Source organism: Papio anubis, chromosome 7, assembly GCF_008728515.1.
Source record: "Papio anubis isolate 15944 chromosome 7, Panubis1.0, whole genome shotgun sequence".
NCBI classification, from domain to species: domain Eukaryota; kingdom Metazoa; phylum Chordata; class Mammalia; order Primates; family Cercopithecidae; genus Papio; species Papio anubis.
This window is the reverse complement of record NC_044982.1, coordinates 2932256-2954484: the sequence shown is the minus strand read 5'-3', so window position 1 is coordinate 2954484 and position 22229 is coordinate 2932256. Positions and strand designations below refer to the sequence as shown.

Below are 22229 nucleotides of genomic sequence, written 5' to 3'. Positions count from 1 at the left end.
AAAACTTGGTTTAAACAATAATTAAAGAAGTGTAAAAAAGAGCTAATTAAAAATTGTTCGGGCTCCCTGGCTCACACTTGTAATCCTAGAACTTTGGGAGGCCGAGGCGAGCAGATCACGAAATCAAGAGGTGAGACCATCCTGCCCAACATGGTGAAACCCCGTCTCTGCTAAAAATACAGAAATTAGCTGGGCGTAGTGGCGCGCGCCTCTATAGACCCAGCTAGCTACTCGGGAGGATGAGGCAGGAAAATCGCTTGAACCCGGGAGGCGGAGGTTGCAGTGAGTGGAGATCGCACCACTGCACTCCAGCCTGGCGACAGAGGGAGACTTCATCTCAAAAAAAAAAAAAAAAAAAAAAAAAAAAAAAAAAAGCTAATTAAAAATTGCAAATGTACTTGCTTGTACATTTTCATTTCTGTAGGGCCGTGGCTGTTAGCACACTTTTATAATTGTAGCTTTGAAGATCTGTTTAGTTTGCAATTTAAACAAGAAGTTACCAGGGCAACTTGTCAACCAGACACCCAAGTGGCTGACTCAGTTCTGTGTTACAGTGGCCAAGCCTTTGCCTTCTATTCCTAGAACATAGAAACCCACCCAGCATCTCCGTCTTTGGGCAGAGAGATACAGCAGGTGTCTAAAAATGCTCTAAGAGAGCCAACTGGAAATCAACCCAGACATTTCCCAGGGGGAGGATTTTCCCTAGCTTATTTTGTGAACTTGTGCTGGAAAGAAACAACAGCACCCAAATAAGGATTTCTCCATTCTCATATAGACTTCTTCTTTTTTTTTTTTTTTTGGAGGCGGAGTCTCCCCCTGTTGCCCAGGTGGGAGTACAGTGGCGTGATCTCAGCTCACTGCAACCTCTGCCTCCTGGGCTCAAAGGATTCTCGTGCCTCAACCTTCCGAGTAGCTGGGATTACAGGCGCCCACCGCCATGCCCGGCTAATTTTTTTGTGTGTTTTTAGTAGAGAGAGAGTTTTACCTGTTGGCCAGGCTGGTTTCGAACTCCTGACCTCAAGTGATCCGCCTGCCTGGGCCTCCCAAAGTGCTAGGATTACAAGTGTGAGCCACCATTCTCAGCCTTAGACTTCTTGTTAAAGTAAAATAAGTCTTACCATGGGTCTGTTCTCAAGCTGAGAGACCTCTCTGCCTTCTTTGTTTTTTCTTTTTTCGAGATGGAGTTTTTGCTCTGTTGCCCAGACAGGAGTGCAATGGCACAGTCTCGGCTCACTGCAACCTTCACCTACTGGGTTCAAGCAGTTCTCCTGCCGCAGCCTCCCGAGTAGCTGGGATCACAGGCGCATGCTGCCACGCCTGGTTAATTTCTTTTTTCTTTTTTTAGTAGAGATGGGGTTTCACTATGTTGGCCAGGCTGGTCTCGAACTCCTGACTTCAGGTGATCCACCCGCCGCGGCCTCCCAAAGTGCTGAGATTACAAGTGTGAGCCACCGTGCCCAGCCAGCACCAGCTTTTAATTGAAAAACATTATAGAACGTAAGAGTCAGGCACCATTCTTCCTTCCAAATCCATCTTTAAAACTCAGCTTTTCAGAAATATAACTGCTTTTGGTAAAGAAAAAAAAATTAGACTTTTAAATTCTGTTCCCTAGCCACTTCATGCCTGCTTATGTCTTACCTATGTAGTTTGCATCACTGGTTCCTAAACTTGTTTGCACATAAGAATTAGTCTGACTCTTTTAGTTCTTTTTTTTCTTTAATCTGGAAGTTCCCAAACCAGAATTGGTTCAGACATACTCCCTTTTAGTTCTTTTTTAATCCATAGGTTCTGCCTCCATCACCTCTCCACCTTTTTTTTTTTTTTTTTTGAGGTGGAGTCTCACTCTGTCACCCAGGCTGGAATGCAGTGGCGCGATCTCAGCTCACTGCAACCTCCACCTCCTGGGTTCAAGCTATTCTCCTGCCTCAGCCTCCCAAGTAGCACCTCCTCACCTTTTTTTTTTTTTTTTTTTTAAAGCAATTTATTTGGAGAGGGGATCACATGTCCTTTAAAACTTCCTACAGTCTGGATTTTGCTGATTGTGGCTCCATGGTGTAATTTAGCATGTTTCTCTGACCTCTTTCTTGTAAATTGACAGCTATATTCTAGAACTTTGACCACATCCAGATTTTGTTTTGTTTTGTTTTTTGAGACAAAGTCTCACTCTGTCACCCAGGCTGGAGTGCAGTGGCGTGATCTCAGCTCACTGCAACCTTCACCTCCCAGGTCCAAGCAGTTCTGCCTCAGCCTCCCGAGTAGCTGAGATTACACATGCCTACCACCATGCCCGGCTAATTTTTATATTTTTTGTAGAGACAGAGTTTCATCATGTTGGCCAGGCTGGTCTTGAACTCCTGACCTCAGGTGATCTGCTCATCTCAGCCTCCCAAAGTGCTGGGATTACAGGTATGAGCCACTCTGCCTGGCCCAAAGTCACTTTTAGCTTCAAAAATGAGCTGTAGGGTATACCTTCTTTTTCTGTTTCTGTGGATTGTTTACTAAGGTTTGAATTTTTCTGTGACTGGTAGAACCTACAAGTCATTTGAACCAGAGTTTTCATAAGAACAGGTCATTTTAACCCCATCTTCTTTTTGGTTAGAGTTACTAAACTGGTAAATAAGAGTGATCCGGCCAGGCATCGTGGCTCACACCTTGCCAGCACTTTGGGAGGCTGAGGCAGGCAGATCACCTGAGGTCAGGAGTTCAAGACCAGCCTGGCCAACATGGTGAAATCCTGTCTCTACAAAAATACAAAAATTAGCCGGGCATGATGGCGGTACCTGTAATCCCAGCTACTTGGGAGGCTGAGGCAGGAGAAATGCTTGAACACAGGAGGCAGAGGTTGCAGTGAGCTGAGATTGCGCCATTGCACTCTAGCCTGGGCGATGGACCAAGACTCCTTCTCAAAAAGAAAAAAAAAAAAAAGAGTGATCCATTGCATATTGATTTAAGCAAGACATCTGATAAAGTCTCTTATGTATTTTTGAAAACCATGTCCTGTGTTATGGTGCTTGAAACACTAATGGAAACATTTGTCTCAGGGTGGTTCGTATTTCCTGCACAGGTTCTTCACGAGGTGCCAGTGATACAGAAATGAATGTGTGTGCCTCTTTTCACACATGCACAGATGGCTCTCCAGGCAAGAGCTCTGCATGCTAACACATGCCTCCCTGGTGCCTAGAGCGGTGCTTGTCCTTTGCATGGTGGCGCAGGTACAGACAGGTTGATGCTTGTGGAGAAAAGCTGAATCTGCTATGCCCATTTTGGGAATCTGTTGGAAGTTAATTGTTTGCAGCTCCAGGCAGGGTGGTTCCCAGGGGAGCACCACCCTGGGCCTGCCTGCTGGGCACATAACTTCTGAGAGGAGGAGGGCTGGAACAAGCCCACAGATAATGATCTTTTTCCCTTTTTTGGAGATAAGGTCTTGCTCTGTTGCCCAGGCTGGAGTGAGCAGTGGCACAAACACAGCTTACCACAGCCTCAACCTCACTGGCTCAAGTAATCTTCCTGCCTCAGCCTCTTTAGTAGCTGGGGCTACAGGCACGTGCCACCACGCCTGGCTGATTTTTAAAAATTTTTTTGGCCGGGCGCGGTGGCTCACGCCTGTAATCCCAGCACTTTGGGAGGCCGAGGCGGGCGGATCACAAGGTCAGGAGATCGAGACCACAGTGAAACCCCGTCTCTACTAAAAATACAAAAAATTAGCCGGGCGCGGTGGCGGGCGCCTGTAGTCCCAGCTACTCAGGAGGCTGAGGCAGGAGAATGGCGTGAACCCAGGAGGCGGAGCTTGCAGTGAGCCGAGTTCGCACCACTGCAGTCCAACCTGGGCGACAGCGTGAGACTCCGTCTCAAAAAAAAAAAAAAAAAATTTTTTTGGCAGGGCGCGGTGGCTCATGCCTGTAATCTCAGCACTTTGGGAGGCCAAGGAGGGTGGATCATCTGAGGTCAGGAATTCAAGACCAGCCTGGCCAACATGGTGAAACCCCATCTCTACTAAAAATATAAAAATTAGCTGGGCGTGGTGGTACATGCCTGTAATCCCAGCTACTCGGGAGGCTGAGGCAGGAGAATTGCTTGAACCCGGGAGGCAGAGGCTGCAGTGAGCCGAGAACACACCACTGCACTCCAGCCTGGCCAACAGTGCGAGACTCCGTCTCAAAAAAAAAAAAAAAATTTGTAGCTTTGCACAGCAGCAGTGTTGCAGCCAATGAGATTTATCCGAGGTGTGATGTAGCTTTGCACAGCAGCAGTGTTGCAGCCAATGAGATTTATCCGAGGTGTGATGTATCGCTAATTGAACACTTTTCCCAATACCCTGCCATGATGACTTGCAATATAGTCGGCATTGGCAATGTTTGACAGTCTCTGTACAGAGACCGAAAAAAAAATTTTTTTTTATAGAGATGGGGTCTCACTTTGTTGCCCAGGCTGGCCTCGAACTCCTGAGCTCAAACAATCCACCTGCCTCGGCTTCCCAAGGTGCTGGGATTACAAGTGTAAACCATCAAGCCCAGCCCACAAATAATCATCCTTAGACAATGTCTAAAGACATAAAGAATGTCTAAAGACAATCTTTAGACAAATTGTCTCATCATTTTTAGACAATACTGAGGTGCAGGCCTTGTGTCTGTTGGTGGTGGGAAAGAGATGGTTGAGTAGGGCCTTAAAGATAATAAAAATAGTTAACGTGTGTTTGCAGCAGGGGTGGCTTCCTGCTGTGGTCACTCCAGTGTAGGGTGAAAGTGTTCCAGCCTGGATAGCTCTCCCGTGTCATTGGCATTCCTGAAATTAGGAGACCGTTTTCATTGACTTTCTAGTGTTTGCCATTCTGGTGGATTATCCTTCTTCTATACTGCTGGATCGGGTTTGTGGATTTATCTAGCATCTGTGTAGAACAGGGGAGTGGGGACCCTAACCCTCAGTAAATATGGAAGTTCCTGACTGCTTCTCAGATGGGAACTCAAAGCCTTTATAGAACTGAGAATTAGAACGGGAAGCAAGAATGCTAGGAACTTGCTAACATTTTCTCTTCATTATTCCCTGGCGGTTTCCCCATGGTAGCTTTGTGTCATGTATGGGCACTTCCAGGAATAGGGTGCAGGGGAACCATCTCAGTGTCTCCCCTTCCAAATCTTGGCTTCTGGAGGGAGAGAGGCTGGGGTGGGAGTGCTCCTTGGGTACTCAGGAGCTTAATAAAAGCAGAGGGAGCTGGAGAGCAAGGTCTGGCCTGCAGAGCTGGCACAGAGAAGCCTGGTGTGGGGTGTCCAGCCTGCCAATATACAGTTAAGAAGAAAGGATATATGTATGTGTGTATATATATGTATAGTGTGTGTGTGTGTGTGAGACAGGGTCTCACTCTGTCACCCAAGCTGAAGTGCAGTGACATGGTCTTGGTTCACTGCAACCTCCACCTCCCGGGTTCAAGCAATTCTTGTGCCTCAGCCTCCCAAGTAGCTGGGATTACAGGTGCACACCACCAGGCCCGGCTTATTTTTTGGTGTTTTTAGTAGAGACGGGGTTTCACCCTGTTGGCCAGGCTGGTCTCGAACTCCTGACCTCAAATGATCTACCTGCCTCTGCTTCCCAAAATGCTGGGATTACGGCCTGAGCCACTGCGCCTGGCAGAAAAAAGATTTTCACAAGAACTGGAAGGTTAACTCCCCTCCCAGACCCAAAGATGCAGATTCGGCCTGACCAGCAGGAATGCACATGTGCCTCACTGTGAGGAGGGCAGAACTGAGGCTGCTTCTCAGGAAACTGTGAGGGTCTAGCGTGCCCCCCCCCCCCTGGCAGACACGAGGGCCGGGTAGAAGAGCCTCCCAGCATAGCCAATGGGACACCATGAATCATAGGCTTGTACTGTGGAAACTAGCAATTATGGTAATTACTCGCACTGCAAAGGGCTCTTCCTCTTACCAAAGGACATTTTCCTCCCCCAAGCTGCTTCTCCTCCCTTTTAAATAGCAGCTCCTCAGTGAATAAAGGCAGAAACATGTGGTTATAGGGAAGTACAAAGGAAGATAACATCTCTCACATAATAGCAAACAATGATTTGAAAATATTGGTACGCCAGCTTTATTGTAAAGCAGTTTATGTGAGTGATAACTAGAAGATAAATATGGAAAAGTAACTGAACGCTGCTGACACCTCTCTGAGCTTGCTTTGTGATATGTGGGCAGCTAGAAAAAGCAGCTAATTGTTAGGTGGCTCCTGTAAACACTTCCTGATGGGGAGCCTGTGAGCAGAAAAGAGCGGGCGCAGGCCTGGACAGTGGTCATGCACCGTTAGCATGAAACCCGCTGAGCTGCAGACACCCCGGTCAGCTTGGAGGAGGGAAGGAGTCGCTGTCCTGGGCCACAGTCTAGGGGGTGGACCCTGGTGCCATCCCTTTTGTGAGACTCACGTTAGTTTCTACCAACAGCCAAATACCACAAATGCAAAGACTTGGGGGAGAAGCCCATGAACATTGTCTGAATGTATGGTAAAGAAAAAAAAGAAAAAATAATCTTTTGTGGAAATGTAGGCTTTATTGTTTTAATGGGAAATTTGGTGATTGTATACAGTTTTGTTTTTTTTGTTTTTGTTTTTGAGACGAAGTCTCTGTAACCCAGGCTGGAGTACGGTGGCGCCATCTCGGTTCACTGCAACCTCCGCTTCCCAGGTTCAAGCTATTCTCCTGCCTCAGCCTCCCAAGTAGCTGGGACTACAGTCACCTGCCACCACGCCCTGCTAATTTTTTTTGTTGGAGACAGGGTTTGGGGTTTCACTGTGTTAGCCAGGATGGTCTTGATCTCCTGACCTCTTGATCCGCCTGCCTTGGCCTCCCAAAGTGCTGGGATTACAGGCGTGAGCCACTGTGCCCAGCCTGTATATAGTTTTTAGACTGATGGGTAAAATGTTGAAGGTCTGTATTGCAATCCTGCCTTTACTTTCTAAAAAGGATTCCTAAATTGATCCATCATCAAATCAGTACATTTTAACCCTGACGATGAGCAGTATAGTTTCAGGTCTTGAATAGCGGGTTCTCCCACTGTCACTCCCTGACAGTTCTTCCTGCCCATTGCACAAACAAAATCAGTTCACGGAGACCATGGCATTGCAGTAAAGAAAGAGTTTAGGACCGGGCACGGTGGCTCATGCCTGTAATCCCAACACTTCGGGAGGCCAAGGCGGGCAGATCACCTGAGGTCAGGAGTTCAAGACCAGCCTGGTCAACATGATGAAACCCCATCTCTACTAAAAATACAAAAATTAGCTGGGCCTGGTGGCGCGTGCCTGGAATCCCAGCTACTCGGGAGGCTGAGGCAAGAGAATCGCTTCAACCCGGGAGGTGGAGGTTGCAGTGAGCCAAGATCACACCACTGCACTCCAGCCTGGGTGACAGAGCAAGACTCCGTCTCAAAAAAAAGAAAAAAAAAGAAAGAGTTTAATTGATGTGAGGCCAGCCATGCTACATGGAAGAGTTATTACTCCAACCAGTCTCTCCACGCATTTGGGGGCTAGAGTTTTTCTAAAATAGTTTGGAGTAAGGGGTGGCGGTGGCTGGGCAGTGGGTGCTTGCTGCCGATTGGTCAGGGCGCAATCACAGGGGTGTGAGAATCATCCTCCTGCCTGCCGAGTGGCTTCTGGGCGGGTCCAGGAGGAGCCATCACTTTGGACTTGCAAAACACCTGAAAAGATACCTCAAAAGACCAATCTTAGGTTCTGCAATAGAGATGCAGGAGTAATTGGAGAAGTTGCAGTCTTGTAACCTCTGGAATGACGGCTGGCACCTTACCCGAATTCAGACTCCTCACCTCTTCCTAGCCTGGTGGGGTCTCACATTAGCTTCAGAAAGCTTAGCAAAGGTGGTTGAGTTTTGGGAAAGGGCTGTTACTATTTAAACCAGAAACTAGGCCCTGTGTGGTGGATCCCTGTTGTAATCCACCACTTTGGGAGGATTGGGAGTGGCCGAGATCACGCCACTGCACTCCAGCCTGGCGACAGAGCAAGACTCGTCTCTAAATAAATAAATAAATCCAGATTGTGCATTTTATAATACTAGATGCTCGTTTTGTCATATGTTAATCCAATTTACTTCATTAAAGGTGTCAAGATTCTGCCCTCCAAGAAAGTCTTGCCATGACTGGATAGGACCCCCAGACAAATATTCAAACCTTCGACCTGTTCACTTTTACATACCTGAAAATGAATCGCCATCGGAACAAAAGCTTAGAAAATTAAGACAAGAGACACAAGAATGGAATCAACAGTTCTGGGCAAACCAGAATTTGACTTTTAGTAAGGTAAGTTTCAGTGTTAGATCGGAATGAGAAACAACACAGTTGGCCACTTGAGGGTGCTAGATATTTAGTATTTGCTTTGCGATTTGTCTCAGTCCCTCCCCCACACTGTATGTATGCGTGGATGTGTGTATATATACGCATATAATTTTAAAAACTAATATGTAACCGTATATAAGAGACGCTCATTCGTAGAACCACAGATCTTGAGACTTTGAAGGAAGCAATGTGTGAGCAGCAGAGCCAGAACTGGAAGTATGTGTTTTACACACATATGTGTGTGTGTTTATCTTTATGAGAATACCAGTTTTTTTTAGGTGGGGCATGGTGGCTCTGCAGTCCCAACACTTTGGGAGGCTGAGATGGGCAGATCACTTGAAGCCAGGAGTTTGAGAGCAGCCTGGCCAACGTAGCGAAACCTAATCTCTACTAAAAATATAAAAATGAGCCAGGTGTGGTGGCACATGCCTGTGATCCCTGTGACTTGGGAGGCTGAGGCACAAGAATTGCTTGAACCTGGGAGGCGGAGGTTGCAATGAGCCGAGATCGCACCGTTACACGCCAGTCTGGGTGACAGGAGTGAAACCCTGACTCAAAAAAAAAGAAAACCAGTTTTTGTGATGTGTTGAATTCTTCCTGAAAATTCAAAAACTTTTTTTTGTTGTTGTTGGGTTTTTTTTTTTTTTTTTTTTTGAGACGAAGTTTCACTCTGTCACCAGGCTGGAATGCAGTGATATGATCTCAGCTTACTGCACTCTCTATCTCCCAGATTCAGGTGATTCTCCTGCCTCAGCCTCCCAAATAGCTAGGATTACAGGCACACGCCACCATGCCCAGCTAATTTTTGTATTTTTAGTGGAGACCGGGTTTCACCATGTTGGCCAGGATGGTCTTGATCTCCTGACCTTGTGATCCACCCACCTCAGCCTCCAAAAGTGTTGGGATTACAGGCGTGAGCCACCGTGCCCAGCCGAGAATTCAAAATTCTTAACAAGATACTTATAAATAAACTGTGTAAGAAAAAAGTATGAAAAAAGCATAAATAGTCTAAACCAGAAGAAAAACATTTAAACTTTTTTTTTTTTCTTTTCCTGAGATGGAGTTTCACTCCTGTTGCCCAGGCTGGAGTGCAATGGTGTGATCTCGGCTCACCGCAATCTCCACCTCCCTGGTTCAAATGATTCTCCTGCCTCAGCTTTCCAAGTAGCTGGGATTACACGCTCGCCACCACACCCGGCTAATTTTTGTATTTTTAGTAGAAATGGGGTTTCACCGCGTTGGCCAGGCTGGTCTTGAACTCCTGACCTTCAGGTGATCCGCCTGCCTTGGCCTCTCAAAGTGCTGGGATTCCAGGCGTGAGCCACCGCACCCGGCCACATTTAAACTTTGATTTGCCATTTGAATGAGCTGTGTCAGGTGGGATGTATTTATCCTATTCTGTGGATTTTTTTTTTTTTTTTGAGACAGAGTCTCACTCTGTTGTCCAGGCTGGAGTGCAGTGGCATGGTATCGGCTCACTGCAACCTCTGCCTCCCAGGTTCAAGCAGTTCTCCTGCCTCAGCCTCCTGAGTAGCTGGGATTACAGGTGCCCACCATCATACCTGGCTAATTTTTGTACTTTTAGTAGAGACGGGGTTTCTCCATGTTGGCCAGGCTGGTCTGGAACTGCTGATCTCAGGTGATCCACCCACCTTGTCCTCCCAAAGTGCTGGCGTTACAGGTGTGAGCCACTGCACCTGACCTATTCTGTGGATTTATAAACAGTGTCTCCCAAGTTTATCGAACATCTTTTCAAATCCTATTACAAACACAAAACTTTTAACCACATTCAGAGGGTTTTAAATGAGCTTTGAGATGGGTCACCTGCTTCTCAGAAAGTCCACGTCTGTGCTTCTCCAGGACGCTGTGAGCTGTGCTCTTGCCAAAGAAAAGAGTTCTGAGAGCCTTTTTTTTTTTTTTTTTTTTTTTAGGAAAAAGAAGAATTTATTCACTCGAGACTAAAAACTAAAGGCCTGGGCCTGAGAACTGAATCAGGTTAGTGCATTTGTTTGGGTTTTTTTGTTTTGTTTTGTCTTGCTTTCTTTGTTTGGGTTTGAACAAGTCCATGAGAAGGTAAAGCAAGGGCAGTGAGAGAAGTGGGGAAGTTCAGGGCAGTTCTTGGCCTGCTTTGGGGCAGTGCTCAGCACACCTCTGTCCAGGTTCTTTTGCACACCCAGTTCCCAAGCATGGCTCTCCAATCTCTAGCTCCCTCTTCTCTCTCAGGAGTTTAGGTGGTTATGATGGATGACCACCTTCTGACCTTTGATTTCCATCCTGAGGTCTCAGCCTTTGCAACTTCTCCCTCTCCAAACCAGCTTCTCTTCTGATCCCTGATCTCAGTTCAGTGCTCAAAATAGCCTTTCCTTATTTTCTCTTGGTGTTGATGTTAGGCCTGAGTGACATCTCATGCCATTTGTTAAACAGATGTCTGCTGCCAAAATGTTGTTCTGATAGAAAATCCAAAATCATCGACCCTAAAAGCCAGGTCTGTCATTGGGCTAAAGTGCCATTCCTACTAATCCTTTACCTCACCTGATTCATTTAGAGTAAAGGGCTGGGAGCTTGAGTCTCCCCTGTGCCAGGACCTCTGTTGCTGTTTGCTGGCTGCTGGAGAGGTGGGGTCTTGCAGGCCCTGGAGAGGTGGGGCCTTGCAGGGCAGAGTTGGAGCAGATGCTGCATCCAACAGTAAGCATGAGAATGAGCACTCACAGTTTCAGGTCCTGTGCTGGACACTGTGCAAGTCCTGTGCATATATCACCTGTTGCATTTCCCACAGTGACCCAGTGAAGTAGATACTGTGTTTTTTTTTTTTTTTTGAGACGGAGTCTCACTCTGTCGCCCAGGCTGGAGTGCAGTGGCCGGATCTCAGCTCACTGCAAGCTCCGCCTCCCGGGTTTACGCCATTCTCCTGCCTCAGCCTCCCCAGTAGCTGGGATTACAGGTGCCCGCCACCACGCCCGGCTAGTTTTTTGTATTTTTTAGTAGAGACGGGGTTTCACCGGCTTAGCCAGGATGGTCTCGATCTCCTGACCTTGTGATCCGCCCGTCTCGGCCTCCCAAAGTGCTGGGATTACAGGCTTGAGCCACCGCGCCAGGCCGATACTGTTATCTTTACCATTTTATAGAAGAGCAACCTGAGGCTTCCCCAAAATTACACAGTGAGAATGTGGTGTGGCCTGGATTCTCACCTCGGGAGTCGGATTGCAAAGCCTCCTGGGCCTCACCGCGCTCCATGGCTGTCAACGAATTCCATGCTGACCTGGTGTGCGTGTGTGTGCGCGCGCGTGTGTGCGCGTGTGCGTGTGTGCATGTGCGTGCGTGTGTGTGCGCGCATGTGTGTGCGCGTGTGTGCAGGTGTGTGCGCATGTGTGTGTGGGCGCGTGTGCGTGTGTGTGCGCGTGTGTGTGCGTGCGTGTGTGCATGTGCGCACCACATGTGCCGTGCCATGTCCGTAGGTCTGTCATCGTATCAGGTAGGACTAGGTCGGCTCATACCTTGGAAGTGCTTTGGAGACAACCACTGTCCTGACAGACGGGAGTTGTTTTGATTCTTACTAAGGTCCCAGAATCCTGTTGATGGCTCTGCTGAGTATTGAAAGGCTGGCCTTAAATTAGGTTTGAAGGCCGGGCGCGGTGGCTCACGCCTGTAATCCCAGCACTTTGGGAGGCCGAGGCGGGCGGATCACAAGGTCAGGAGATCGAGACCACAGTGAAACCCTGTCTCTACTAAAAATACAAAAAATTAGCCGGGCGCGGTGGTGGGCGCCTGTAGTCCCAGCTACTCAGGAGGCTGAGGCAGGAGAATGGCGTGAACCCGGGAGGCGGAGCTTGCAGTGAGCCGAGATCGCGCCACTGCACTCCAGCCTGGGCGACAGCTCGAGACTCCGTCTCAAAAAAAAAAAAAAAAAAAAAATTAGGTTTGAAAATGAATTTGGTAATAGGACAGGATGTGTTAAGGAAGGGAAGCATGCAGGGAGCTGCCTGCTCTGGCAGCTGTTGAAAGTTAGCAGGCCGCAGTGCCTGCAGTGGGAGTGGGGCAGCAGGCGTGTCACCTTGGGCCAGAGCACGTCTTGTACACAGTTGCACCAATGCGTGAGGATGTAGGTCCCCAAGAGCCAAGAGAGGGGGAGCTTTGTTGAATACATGATGTTGGAGAAACCTTTGGCCCAAAAGAACAAATTTAGATTCGTTCTCCCTGCAATACAAATATGTTCCAGTGGGTCAAAATGTTAATTATTATTAATTTTTTTTTTCTTTTTTTTGAGACAGGGTCTCACCCTGTCCCCCAGGCTGGAATGCAGTGGCACCATCTGGGCTCACTACAGCCTTGACCTCGTAGACTCAAGTGATCCTCCCACTTCAGCCTCCCAAGTACCTAGGACTACAGGTGCACGCCAGCACCACACCTGGCTAATTTTTATGTTTTTTGTAGGGACGGAGTTTTGCCATTTTGCCCAGGGTGGTCTCAAATTCCTGAGCTCAAGTAGTCCACCCACCTCGGCCTCCCAAAGTGCTGGGATTACAAGCCTGAGCCACCGTGCCCGGCCAAAAAGTTAATTATTAAAAGTCAGGCCAGGCGTGGTGGTTCACACCTGTAATCCCAGCACTTGGGGAGGCCGAGGTGGGTGGATCGCAAGGTCAGGAGTTCGAGACCAGCCTGATCAACATGGTGAAACCCCGTCTCTACTAAAAATACAAAAATTAGCCGGTTGTGGTGGCAGGCGCCTGTAATCCCAGCTACTCAAGAGACTGAGGCAGGAGAATCACTTGAACCCAGGAGGCAGAGGTTGTAGTGAGCCAAGATCGCGCCGCTCTGTACTCCAGCCTGGGTGACAGAGCGAGTCTCTATCTCAAAAAAATAAAAAAAATGTAAGTCGATTATTTATGGATTAAAGAGTTAGATACATAGTTCCTAGCTGTAGAGCATCTAATAGGAGATAACAGACTCTCTATTATCTGGAGGAATGATACCCTCCTGAGCTTGAGCGTCAAGATAGAGATATTCAAGAACATAAAAGCTGAAAACATCTGTGTTGAGACTCCTTTTGATCCACCTTTCTGGACAGGAGAGTTTGCTGAGCAGATGTGGGGGTGGCTCAGTACCCAGGGGAGGATGGAGCTGGCCCCACTCATGGCCTGTGCTCAGACGCTAAGACCAGAGCAATTTCTTCCTCGTGTTTAAACTTTTCTCCTAGGCCACTGCTTTACCTTTCTCATGCTATAAACTGGCTTTCTCTGCCTCCTTGTTTATCCCTCCTGAGTTCAAGGAAGCAGTCAGCTGAGGCGGCTGCCTTTCCCCAGGCTGGCACCAGCCCAGTTGGAAGGTGCCGGATTAGCTGAGGCGGAGGTGGGGCTTGTGCAGAGAGCCTGGCTGCTGCCATGGAGACGGGAGGAAGCAGGCAAAAGAGCAGGCCTGCTGGCAAAGGATCAGAGGGCTGGGCAGACACAGGGATCAGTGTCCCGGAAATGTGAGGAAGGGCAAGTGCTGGCAGCAAAGACGACGTGGGCAATTTGGACTTCAGGAAAACCTGCCACAAATTTGCAGAAATAACACACATTTATAGACAAGTAACGTGACTACAAGAAGAAAAAATTGCTCAAACTCTAAATTTTACAAGGCATATTGGTTTATTTTTTTGAGATGAAGTCTCGCTCTGTCACCAGGCTGGAGTGCAGTGGCATGATCTCGGCTCACTGCAGTCTCCGCCTCCCGGGTTTCAGTGATTCTCCTGCCTCAGCCTCTCAAGTAGCTGGGATTACAGGCACCCACCACCACACCTGGCTAATTTTTTCATGTGTGTGTTTTGTAGAGACAGGGTTTCACGATGTTGACCAGGCTGGACTCGAACTCCTGACCTCAAGTGATCCACTCATCTCAGCCTCCCAAAGTGGTGGGATTATAGGCATGCGCCATTGCGCCCAGCCTACAGTGCATATTCAACAAGAAGTCATCATTTCATGCTTACTCAATTCATGGGGGAATGTTTTCAGTCTTGAGACTCAGTGCTGGTGGAGTTACATCAAAGGTGGATGGCAGTAGCAAATCCTCAGTCCCTTTTCCAGAAGGATTTAGCTAAACATACTACACATATCCCAGGAAGCAGGAAAATGATGCTCATGAATCTTCTGTAAGAATTCATGTGGACAGCCAGGCTTGGTAACTCACACCTGTAATCTCACCACTTTGGGAGGCTGTGGTGGGTGGATCACTTGAGCCCAGGAGTTTGAGACCAGCCTGGGCAACATGGTGAAACCCTGTGTCTACAAAAAATTTAAAAATAAAAATAATTAAGGCCAGGCGCAGTGGCTCACGCCTGTAATCCCAGCACTTTGGGAGGCCGAGGCGGGTGGATCGCCTGAGGTCAGGAGTTCGAGAACAGCCTGACTAACATGAAGAAATCCCCTCTCTACTGAAAATATAAAATTAGGCCGGGCGCAGTGGCTCATGTCTGTAATCCCAGCGCTTTGGGAGGTCAAGGTGGGTGGATCACGAGGTCAGGAGTTCGAGACCAGCCTGATCAGCATGGTGAAACCCCATCTCTACTAAAAATACAAAAAATTAGCCAGGCACGGTGGCGGGCGCCTGTAGTCCCAGCTACTCTGGAGGCTGAGGCGGGAGAATGGCGTGAACCTGGGAGGCGGAGCTTGCAGTGAGCTGAGGTCACGCCACTGTACTCCAGCCTGGGCTACAGAGTGAGACTCCGTCTTAAAAAAAAAAAAAAAGAAAGAAAATTAGCCAGGCGTGGTGGTGCATGCCTGTAATCCCAGCTACTCAGGAGGCTGAGGCAGAAGAATCACTTGAACCCTGGAGGCAGAGGTGGTAGTGAGCCGAGATCGCACCATTGCACGCCAGCCTGGGCAACAAGAGTGAAACTCCATCTCAAAAAAAAAATAAAAAACAGCCAAGTTTGCAAGTTTGGCAGTATGTGTCTGTAGTCCCAGCTACTCGGAAAGCTGAGGTGGGAGGATTGCTTGAGCCCAGGAGGTGGAGGCTGCAGTGAGCCAAGATTGTGTCACTGCACTCCAGCCTGAGTGGCAGAGCCAGACCGTCTCCAACAGCAACAACAAAAATTCATGTGGGGAAACATGGGAAGAGTTCAGCTGTGTGTTCTTTGCAGCAGGATCTTTCATTGCAGAAGAATGGGAAGAATGGAAATGTCCAGTACTAGCAGAACAGATAAGGCTGTGGTGGCCTACCCACTCACTGGCCTTCACTGGAATATTCTGCAGCAGTGCAGAAAAACGAGTGATTGAATTTAAAGTGCAAGCAACAGAATACTGTGATTTCAGTTCTGCCGGTCTCAAAATTAAATCTCATTTGTAAGGCAGGCAGTATTGTGGGAGAATTTCTCTAATGTATTTAATTCTCAGAGTGTTTATGCAGTGGCAGGAAGTGTACCATCAAAATGGGTTTAGTTTAAGTCAGTATCCTGAGTATTTATGAAACACCCACTCGGTTTTCGGTAAGTGTGGTGAATTTGGTGTTCTGCCTCTTTCCCTGGACTTAGTGGTATGTTTGGTAACAAGCTGCAGTGCTGCAGTGTGGACCATGCCCTGCTTAGCAGACATTACAGCGCTTCTGCTGCCTGCTGAGCCTTGGCCTAGGGGTGTTTGAGCCAAGTGCAAGGAACCTGTGTCAATGGAGTCAGGTGGCAGCAGCTGGTTCCCCTGCCTGCGGGGTAGTCCTGTGGTCACCCTAACAGCAGCGACCACCAGCAAGCACTTCTGTGCCAGCCCCGCCCCTCCTGCCACACTGACGGAGTGCAACCTCATGAGGTGTGCGGTTGCCATCACACACTGGAGGGGAAGATGCTGAGATGGAGGTAAGTCACAGCTCTGGGGCCACACAGCCAGGTGGGGATGGTCTTGGCCTCTGTCCATCCCAGATGAGGTCTCGCTGTGTTGCCCAGGCTGGCCTCAAGCAGTTTTCCTGCCTCAACCTCTGAGTACGGACAGTTTTGAGTGCCCTGTATGTGTATTAACAGTAACATATGAGACAGAGTAGGCCCTCTTTATCCGAGGGATACATTCCAAGACCCCCAGTGAATGCCTGAGACTGGGGCTAGTACCAAGCCCTGTGTGTACACTGTGTTTTTCCCTACACAGTTGTCCCTCCCCTACATCCTCAGTTCAACCAACCATGGATTGAAAATATTGAAAACAATAAACATAAACAATAAAATATTGAAAATAAAAAATACCTTTTTTTTTTAGACGGAGTCTCACTGTGTCGCCCAGGCTGGAGTGCAGTGGCAAGATCTCGGCTCCCTATAAACTCTGCCTCCCGGTTCAAGCGATTCTCTTGCCTCAGCCTTCTGAGTAGCTGGGACTACAGGCGCACACCACCACACCTGACTAACTTTTGTATTTTTAGTAGAGATGTGGTTTCACCATGTTGGCCAGGCTGGTCTCAAACCCCTGACCTCAGATGATCTGCCCGCCTCAGCCTCCCAAAGTTCTGGGATTACAGGCGTGAGCCACCATGCACGGCCAAAAATAGAAACATTTAGAGGTACAGCATAATGGCCAGGCGCGGTGGCTCACGCCTGTAATCCTAGCACTTTGGGAGGCTGAGGCAGGCAGATCACGTGAGGTCAGGAGTTCGAGACCAGCCTGGCCAACATGGTGAAACCCTGTCTATACTAAAGATACAAAAATTAGCTGGGCATCGTGGTGCATGCCTGTAATCCCAGCTACTTGGGAGGTTGAGGCAGGAGAATCATTTGAACCTAGGAGGTGGAGGCTGCAGTGAGCCGAGGTCGTGCCACTGCACTCTAGCCTGGGCAACAGAGCAAGAGTATGTCTCAAAAAAAAAAAAAAAGTACAGTATGACAGCTGTTCATACAGCATTTACGTTGTATTAGGTATCACAAGTAATCTAGAGATGACTCAAAGGATATAGGAGAATGCAAGTAGGTTTTTTGCAAATATTTAGAGACAAGGCCTTGCTCTGCCACTCAGGCTGGAGTGCAGTGGCGCAATCATGGCCTGCTGGAGCTTCAACCTCCCAGGTTCAAGCCATCCTCCTGCCTCAGCCTCCCAAGTAGCTGGGACTGCAGGCACACGCCACCATGCCTTGCTAATTAAAAATTTTTTTTTGTAGAATTTTTTTCTCACTGTGTTGCCCAGGTTTATCACACCATTATAATATTTTATTTTATTTTATTTTATTTTATTCGAGATGGAGTATCGATCTGTCACCCAGACTGGGGTGCAGTGGTGCAATCTTGGCTCACTATAAGCTCCACCTCTGGGTTCAAGCAATTCTCCTGCCTCAGCCTCCCAAATAGCGAGGACTACAGATGTCCACCACTGCACCCAGCTAATTTTTGTTTTTTTTGTTTTTTTGTTGTTTTTTGAAGCGGAGTTTCGCTCTGTTGCCAGAGTGGAGTGCAGTGGCCCTATCTCTCACTGCAACCTCCGCCTCCTGGGTTCAAGCAATCCTCCTGCCTCAGCCTCCCGAGTAGCTGGGACTACAGGTGTGTGCTACCACACCAAGCTAATTTTTTTTGTATTTTTAGTAGAGATGAGGTTTCTCTTGTTGGCCAGGATGGTCTCAATCTCTTGACCTTGGATCCACCCACCTCAGCAGAGTACTGGGATTACAGGTGTGAGCCACTACACCCGGCCCGTTTTGTTTTTTGTTTTTTTGAGACGGAGTTACATTCTTGTTGCCCAGACTGGAGTGCAGTAACGCGATCTCGGCTCACCGCAACCTCCGCCGCCTGGGTTCAAGGGATTCTCCTGCCTCAGCCTCCTGAGTAGCTGGGATTACAGGCAAGTGCCACCCCACCCAGCTAATTTTTTTTTTTTCCTGAGACAGAATCTTGCTCTGTCACCCAGGCTGGAGTGCAGTGGCATGATCTCGGCTCACTGCAAGCTCCCCCTCCCGGGTTAACACCATTCTCCTGCTTCAGCCTCCCAAGTAGCTGGGACTACAGGTGCCCGCCATCAAGCCTGGATAATTTTTTGTATTTTTAGTACAGACGGGGTTTTACCATGTTAGCCGGGATGGTCTTGATCTCCTGACCTTGTGATCCTCCTGCCTTGGCCTCCCAAAGTGCTGGGATTACAGGCGTGAGCCACCGCACCCAACCTATTATACCATTTTATATAAAAGATTAGCTCATCCTGAAATGTTGGCATCTGTAGTAGTTCTGGAACCAATCTCCTATTGATACCAAGGGACAAGTTTTCATTTATAGCTATGATAAAGTTTAATTTATAAATTAGGCACAACGAGAGACTAGGAATGATAACTAATAAAACAAGTATAACAATATGCCAGTATCTCAAATCTTGTGCTTTGCAACAATTACCGAGTAAATAAGGGTTATTCGGACACAAGCACTGCTGTATGGTGACAGTGGATCTGATCACCAAGACGGCTGCTGAGTGACTCACTTAGAGTGGGGAGTGTCTACACCATGAGTGTGCTGGACAGAGGGAGGAGCCACCTCCTGGGCGGGTCGGAGCAGGACATTGGGAGGTTTCATCACGCTGCTCAGAACAGCATGCAGTTCAAAACTTATGAATTGTTCATTTCTGGAATTTTCCATTTAATATTTTCAGACCCCACTTGACCTCATGGTAACTGAAACCATGGAAGGCAAAACCATGGATGGAGGGGACTGCTGTGCTACCGCCATCTCCCTTACACAGTTGAGTAAACTGAGGCACAGAAGAAAATGAAGTAGCCCCAGATTACATAGGAAGTGGCGGCACTGAGGTGAAAAGCAGAGCAGAGGGCCGTAGATTTAAACTGCTCTTCATTCCGGTGGCACTAGACCTGTCCGAGTGGCCAGAGGAGACGTGGCTCTTGTCCTCTGTCTGCTGCGTGGCTAGGGGCAAGCCATGCTTGTGCCGTCTGAGTGTTTTTGTCTGTGTGAATCAAGGGGTTGCCGGACACCTTCCCCGCTCCATGGGAGGGAGGGTGGAATCATGCCCTTGGCCCCCTTGCCCGCTCCCCCATGGACCGGAGCATCAGCATCAGCTGTGCCACAGGATGGTGTGCACTCTGCTGGAGGTGGCACCTTCAGGGGAAGCAGCTGCCAGGGAGGCTAGAGAGCACCCCGGATGGAAGCCGAGCGTGGTCCCTGCGCCTCTGCACGGGAAGTGCTGGAGATGCAGGAGCCCCTGAGCCGGAGCCCAGCGCTCTTATAAGAGATCCCATTTCCTGTTCGGGGACTGGGGCTTCTAAGCCAGAGTGCCCCTCCTGCACCTGCCACTCTGGATGTGGTTTCATTCCCTGGTCCCTGAGCCATAGCTGGAGGGCATGAGACTGGCCCCTGGGCTGCTCTGGGGACCCTACTTCAGGTCAGCCCTGCCACTCCCTGCCCACTCATAGGGCTGTGGGTCCTGCCCTGTGGCCTTTCTACCTCTCTTGCATGTGGGTGAGCCTGAGCGTGGCCACCGCCCTGGGAGTGCCACAGAGGCAAGCCACACTGGTCCTCATGTGTTAACAGCCCCACCAGCACGCGGGAATGGAGTAGTCAGGCCAGGACCTGTCCCAGGAATGGGCAGGCTGTTAACCCAGGATGCATTCAAGTTAGGATACATTTCATTCCCGTGTAGCGGTGGCTCACAATAGGATACATTTCATTCCAGTTGCAGTGACTCACAGTAGGATACATTTCATTCCCGTGCAGCGGTGGCTCACAGTAGGGTACGTTTCATTCCCATGCAGCGGTGGCTCACAGTAGGATACATTTCATTCCCATGTAGCAGTGACTCACAGTTCCTCCGTAGAATCTGCAGGAAGTACTGGAGTGGCCGTGACGAAACACATCACTCATTGTGCATGGTATAGATACCTGCCTGGGTCTTAATCACTTGTGAAGAAATAAGTTATGGCTGTGACTGACCTTTATATACAATTCACATACCATAAAATTCACCCTGCCTTTTTCTTTTTTTTTTTTTTTTTGAGATGGAGTCTCCTTGTCTAAATTCACCCTTTTGAACTGTAATTCCATGGCTTTTAGTCCCCTGCCTAAATTCACCCTTTTGAAGTGTAATTCCGTGGCTTTTAGTAGTCACAAGATTGTACAACTACATCACTAATTCTGAACATTTTCATCACCTCAAAAAGAAACCCCATACCTATTAGCAGCCAGTCTCAGTTCCTGCCTCACCTAACCCCAGCAACCCACTTTCTATCTCTGGATTTGCCTATTGTGAACATTTCCAGATAAATGGAAACATACAATATGTGGTCTTTTGTGTCTGCCTTTTTTCAATTAAGTTCATAATGTTTTCAAGATTTATATATGTTGTATCATGTATTAGTACTTTGGAGATTTTTTTATGACTGTATAATATTCTATACCATGTTTTGTTTATCCACTTATTAGTTGATGAACATTTGGATTATTTCTCCCCTTTGGCTATTAGGAATTATGCCACTGTGAATAATCCTGTATATAGCTACAGGTGAATTGCTGAGTTAAGTCTTTTTGGCCTGGCGCAGTGGCTCATGCCTGTAATCCTAGCTCTTTGGGTGGCCGAGGTGGGCAGATCACTTGAGGTCAGGAGTCCAAGACCAGCCTGGCCAACAGGGTGAAACCCCATCTCTACTAAAAATACAAAAAAGTAGCTGGGCGTGATGGTGGGCACCTGCAATCCCAGCTACTCAGGAGGCTGAAGCAGGAGAATTGCTGGAACCTGGGAGGTGGAGGTTGCAGTGAGCCGAAATTGAGCCAGTGCACTCCAGCCTGGAAGACAGAGTGAGACTCTGTCTCAAAAAAAAGTTGCCAGGCGCAGTGGCTCATGCCTGTAATCCCAACACTTTGGGAGGCTGAGGCAGGCGGATCACCTGAGGTCAGGAGTTCGAGACCAGTCTAATCAGCATGATGAAACCCCGTCTCTACTAAAAATACAAAAATTAGCCAGGCATGGTGGGGGGCGCCTGTAATCCCAGCTACACAGGAGGCTGAGGCAGGAGAATTGCCTGAACCTGGGAGGCAGAAGTTGCAGTGAGCCGAGTTTGCGCCACTGCACTCCAGCCTGGACGACAGAGCGAGACTCCATCTCAACAAAAAGAAAAAGAGTCTTTTTTCCTCCTGAGGCCAAATACCTGGTGTCTTCTCTAATTCCACTTCTCCAACCCTTCAACACCAGCTATAGGTGTCCAGCAATTCAGTTCCATTCTGACACTGTCTACTTGGAGTTCACGTCTGATGCCACAGGTTAAAGATTCCGTCCCACAAGATTGCCTCCACCGAGGCAGTCTTTCTCTTTGGAGAAATTCCTGTTTAAATCCTTTGCCAGTTGCCAGTCCTGGGCCACTTGTTCCTCTGACTGACAGGCTATAAATCAGACTATGACCCCCTCCACAGGATTGATAATTTGCTAGAATGGATCACAACATTCAGAAAGGTGCTTTACTTTTAGCAGTTTTTTATAAAGGATACAACTCAGGGACAGCCAGATAGCAGAGATGCACAGGGCGAGGTATGGGGGGCATGCAGAGCCCCTGTGCCCTCTCTGGGCATGCCATCCTCCCAGCACCTTTGTTTGTTTGTTTGTTTGTTTGAGCAGGGTCTCACTCTCTTGCCCAGGCTGAGTGCAGTGGCATGATCATGGCTCACTGCAGGGTCAGCCTCCTGGGCTCAAGCAACCGTCCCTCGGCCCCACAAAGCACTGGGATAACAGGCATGAGCCACTGTGCCTGGCCTCTTCCCAGCACCTCAATATGTTCAGTAGCCCGGAAGCTCTCTGAACCCCATGGTTTAGGGATTTTTATGGAGGTCTCATTAAGTAGGCATGATTGATTAAATCATTGTCCATTGGTAATTAGCTCAATCTCCATCCCCTCTCCTTTCCCCAAAACGGAAAGTTTTGAGCTTCCAGTCAAGGTTTGGTCTTTCCAGCCCCCGTCCCGAAGCTGTACAGGAGCTCACCAGAGCTG

General features: G+C 48.4%; 1 protein-coding gene and 1 non-coding gene across 3 annotated transcripts in view; both read left to right on the top strand.

Annotated features, from left to right (window-relative positions):
- The window catches only part of LOC101023761 (cytochrome c oxidase assembly factor 8), a 31143-nt gene that overhangs the window by 868 nt on the left and 8046 nt on the right, over nt 1-22229 (top strand). Inside the window, exons 2-4 of one of the 2 annotated variants that reach the window (XR_001905139.2) lie at nt 8088-8285; nt 10253-10316; nt 18893-18981. Coding sequence is in view for 1 of the 2 variants with exons in the window: in XM_009212313.3 (XP_009210577.2) it covers nt 8088-8285; nt 10253-10316 (262 nt within the window). In the remaining variant the exon portion in view is untranslated. The remainder of the gene's footprint in view (nt 1-8087; nt 8286-10252; nt 10317-18892; nt 18982-22229) is intronic. The other variant, XM_009212313.3, reaches the window with a different exon arrangement.
- On the top strand, nt 4233-4374 carry LOC116276302. Its single transcript, XR_004185713.1, has one exon. It is a non-coding gene; the product is annotated as a U4 spliceosomal RNA (small nuclear RNA).